Raw genomic sequence first — 4,118 nt, forward strand, 5'->3', positions numbered from 1 at the left:
AACCCAATAACACACGTTGATCAAACTGTAGATAGAACTGGACCTCCCTTGAATTTAGACGTCAAGTTTAAACAATACTAAGTTTATTTATTATAGCTATTTAGATGGCTAGAGCACTGCGTCCTGACAAGTGTCGATTCACACCCACGTTCCAAAGCTTCACTGAGTGTGACACAGTTATCATTTAGGTAAAAAAGATGGAATTATTTTGATGAAATCACACCAGCATTTTACACTTTTGCCAATATTCTCCAGTCTGGAGATCACTGGTTGGTGATACTGGAACGGCTTTGCTGCGATTGCGGAAAGTTGTGTAGATGAATGAAGCCAGTATTGAAGTGTACACTTTCTGCCAGTGTGATTCACAACTAGTAGACACAGAAATATGTACTTTTCAACTTCATTTGTGTACTATATAAATAATTATTACCAATGTATCTTAAAAAATATCCATCGTAAGTCACTTTTTTGGTTTGTTTGACACTTTACTGGCACGCCAAAACGAATAAAATTGATATAACACCAATATTCGAAGTTTGCAACCCCAAAACCCGATACGCATAATTTTGCTAATAACCGATAGCAGCTTTTTTTTTTTTTAATATGGTTACCGTGTCCGGCATAGGACAGATCTGCGATGACCTTACAGATAAGAGACTGCATTAGGACCTGTTACAACTGTGTGCTAAAATCAAATAAAATTATTAAACATACGTATTGCATCATAATAGAACAATTGTAACAATCATATGTAATGTTTGTACATATAATAATAAGCAGATAGCCCTCGTCTAGCTTTGCGCGAAATTCAAAAAACAATCATTCGGTTGGACTATAATCGACGTATTTAAGCTGCTGAAATGTAGTGTTTTTATTATTATATGTACAAACATTAGTATACTTTTTAACGTTCTTACTTCCGATTAGATCATGCTACCTACTTTGATTAAAAATAAACCCAATAACGAATGTAACTAAGTATACTTTTTAACGTTCTTACTTCCAAATTAGAATGCATTGTTGCATATGTTGGGTACACACGCAGTTAACGACCATAAACCTAATAATATCTCACGAGATTCGATCAGTTAAGGAGATTTAGCTTTGTCCTAAATCCATTCACTAAACTAACCCAAAATATTCTCCATAATTTAAGTATAATAAAAATAAAATGATCAAAATAATAAAACTAGATGTATACTTTACTTGTGTCACGTTTAAACAGTATTTATTAGCGTCAAGTACTGATTATTGATAAATACCTGTCTACGTAACCCAAGTTATTGTATTATATTGTATAGAACACTAATTCGCTTGGAGTTCGAAAAAAACCTTATTATTATTTTGAGAATAAAAGTATTTTTGTTCCTTTCTTTGTTGCCAAAATGTCTACCCCCCCCCCCCAGTAAGCACTACAAGTTCTGAAGAACAACAAGATTAATTCACTTACTCTCCACAGTTTTATGAACAATTACACAAAATTGAATCACTTTATAAACATTCCATATTCAGCATAACGTATTTTGAAATAAGTTAAAATGTAAACAGCTAGGACAAAGTTACTAACATGAAATTTTTAAGTGATGTGCCTTTAAATAATTCCGTTTTAGTAACATGAGAACCCAATAACGAATGTAACTAACTAAGTATACTTTTTAACGTTCTTACTTCCGATTAGATCATGCTACCTACTTTGATTAAAAATGAACCCAATAACGAATGTAACTAACTAAGTATACTTTTTAACGTTCTTACTTCCGATTAGATCATGCTACCTACTTTGATTAAAAATAAACCCAATAACGAATGTAACTAAGTATACTTTTTAACGTTCTTACTTCCGATTAGATCATGCTACCTACTTTGATTAAAAATAAACCCAATAACGAATGTAACTAATTAAGAATATTGATTAAAAATAAACCCAGTAACGAATGTAACTAAGTATACTTTTTAACGTTCTTACTTCCGATTAGATCATGCTACCTACTTTGATTAAAAATAAACCCAGTAACGAATGTAACTAACTAAGTATAATTTTTAACGTTCTTACTTCCGATTAGATCATGCTACCTACTTTGATTAAAAATAAACCCAGTAACGAATGTAACTAACTAGGTATACTTTTTAACGTTCTTACTTCCGATTAGATCATGCTACCTACTTTGATTAAAAATTCTAATCGGAAGTAGATATTAATTATTCCCTTGAATATCTCAAGTTGATTTATTTCATAAATAACGATACCAGTTTGCTTAAAAAATCCTTGTCTTTTGTGCGGTCTTATCTTACCTTTGACATTTGTTACTGGCATATTTACTTGCTTAGTTACAAGATACTGAAGTATTCTATGAATATTCTCCCTAGAGGCCGCCACCGACGTTGGCGTCATATTTATTCCAGCTATACTTTCGCCACCTAGCAGAGAAAAGTGAGCTATTATAACAAATATGCCAGTATTTGTTATCTAAATAGTTTTGTACTATGTCTTAATACGTAAAAACAAAGAATAACTTCATTTGGTCTAATAATGTGTAATAGGTTGAATCACTTAGAGATTGTACAAAAATAAGCTCCCAAAACTGTTGACGTTACGTATGAAATATTTAAAAATATATGACCTGTATTTTACACTTTTATGTAAATTTCGGGTAGCAATATATTGTTAAACAAACACTTGTTTTTCAACTGCTTTAACTAATTAAATATATATATAAGTACCACAACATACGATAATAGTTTATCGTAGCTGTCCAACTTTTAATAATCTATAAAAAAAAATCAATACACTTTTGAAATGATGTAGTTTAAATATTTAACTAATTAAATTTTTACGGTAAAAAAATCTGAAATTCTTTAGTCGGGACCATTTTTTAATACTTTATAAATAGAATTCAAGTAACTCCATAAGTTGAAAAAAGGTAATCTTGCTTTCAATCATTTTGTTAGTCAAAATCACATTCGTACATCCATTATGCCTAACTATATTATTACATATTAGATGATGTGTTTAATAGAAATGAGACATATCAAATATATATTATTACATATTAGATGATGTGTTTAACAGAAATGAGACATATCAAATATATATTATTACATATTAGATGATGTGTTTAACAGAAATCAGACATATCACATATATATTATTACATATTAGATGATGTGTTTAACAGAAATCAGACATATCAAATATATATTATTACATATTAGATGATGTGTTTAACAGAAATCAGACATATCAAATATATATTGTTACATATTAGATGATGTGTTCAACAGAAATCAGACATATCAAATATATATTGTTACATATTAGATGATGTGTTCAACAGAAATCAGACATATCAAATATATATTGTTACATATTAGATGATGTGTTCAACAGAAATCAGACATATCAAATATATATTATTACATATTAGATGATGTGTTCAACAGAAATCAGACATATCAAATATATATTATTACATATTAGATGATGTATTTAACAGAAATGAGACATATCAAATAAAATGGAACTTATGAAACCTTCATTAAAGAAAATGTGTACAAATTAACGTATAGTAAAAATGTTATTAGAATCGTAGAATCTGACCGTGCAAGATTTGGCACCACAGAAACAGGCATTTAGTTTCTTTATCATGTATTAAGTTGGATAAATGTTCTTTCACAATACATTCGACCCTCGCTTTACGGAAGGGGTGAAATTCCGTAACTCGAACCATATTTTCCCATTGACCTCCATATTATGTGTAGGTGCGTTCTTATGGAAATTTTTTTTGGATCCACAAAAGTAATAAAAACACACATATTAATGCAAGAAAAGCATTTTTGAAAAGTTTTTTTTTGGTGTACAAAACTTGAAGATAGCTTTAATGTGCGGAAACATCTATTAGCCGAGTTCTTCCTCAGATCTTAAAATATAACGTTGATAAACGGAAACATGTGTAATCGATGTAGATCTTGAAAGTCGAGTTGTTCAAAACTTGAAGATAGCTTTAATATGCGGAAACATCTATTAGCCGAGTTCTTCCACAGATTTTAAAATATAACGTTGATAAACGGAAACATGTGTAATCGATGTAGATCTTGAAAGTCGAGTTGTTCAAAACTTG

At 30.0% G+C, this 4,118-nt stretch overlaps 1 protein-coding gene across 1 annotated transcript in view; it reads right to left on the minus strand.

Moving 5' to 3' along the window:
• Window positions 1-4,118, minus strand: part of LOC106472841 — a 10,405-nt gene that overhangs the window by 4,152 nt on the left and 2,135 nt on the right. Inside the window, exon 2 of the mRNA XM_022401383.1 lies at window positions 2,293-2,418. Coding sequence (XP_022257091.1) covers window positions 2,293-2,418 — 126 coding nt within the window. The remainder of the gene's footprint in view (window positions 1-2,292; window positions 2,419-4,118) is intronic.

The sequence above is a fragment of the Limulus polyphemus genome, unplaced genomic scaffold (genome assembly GCF_000517525.1).
Source record: "Limulus polyphemus unplaced genomic scaffold, Limulus_polyphemus-2.1.2 Scaffold5655, whole genome shotgun sequence".
Taxonomy (NCBI): Eukaryota; Metazoa; Arthropoda; class Merostomata; order Xiphosura; family Limulidae; genus Limulus; species Limulus polyphemus.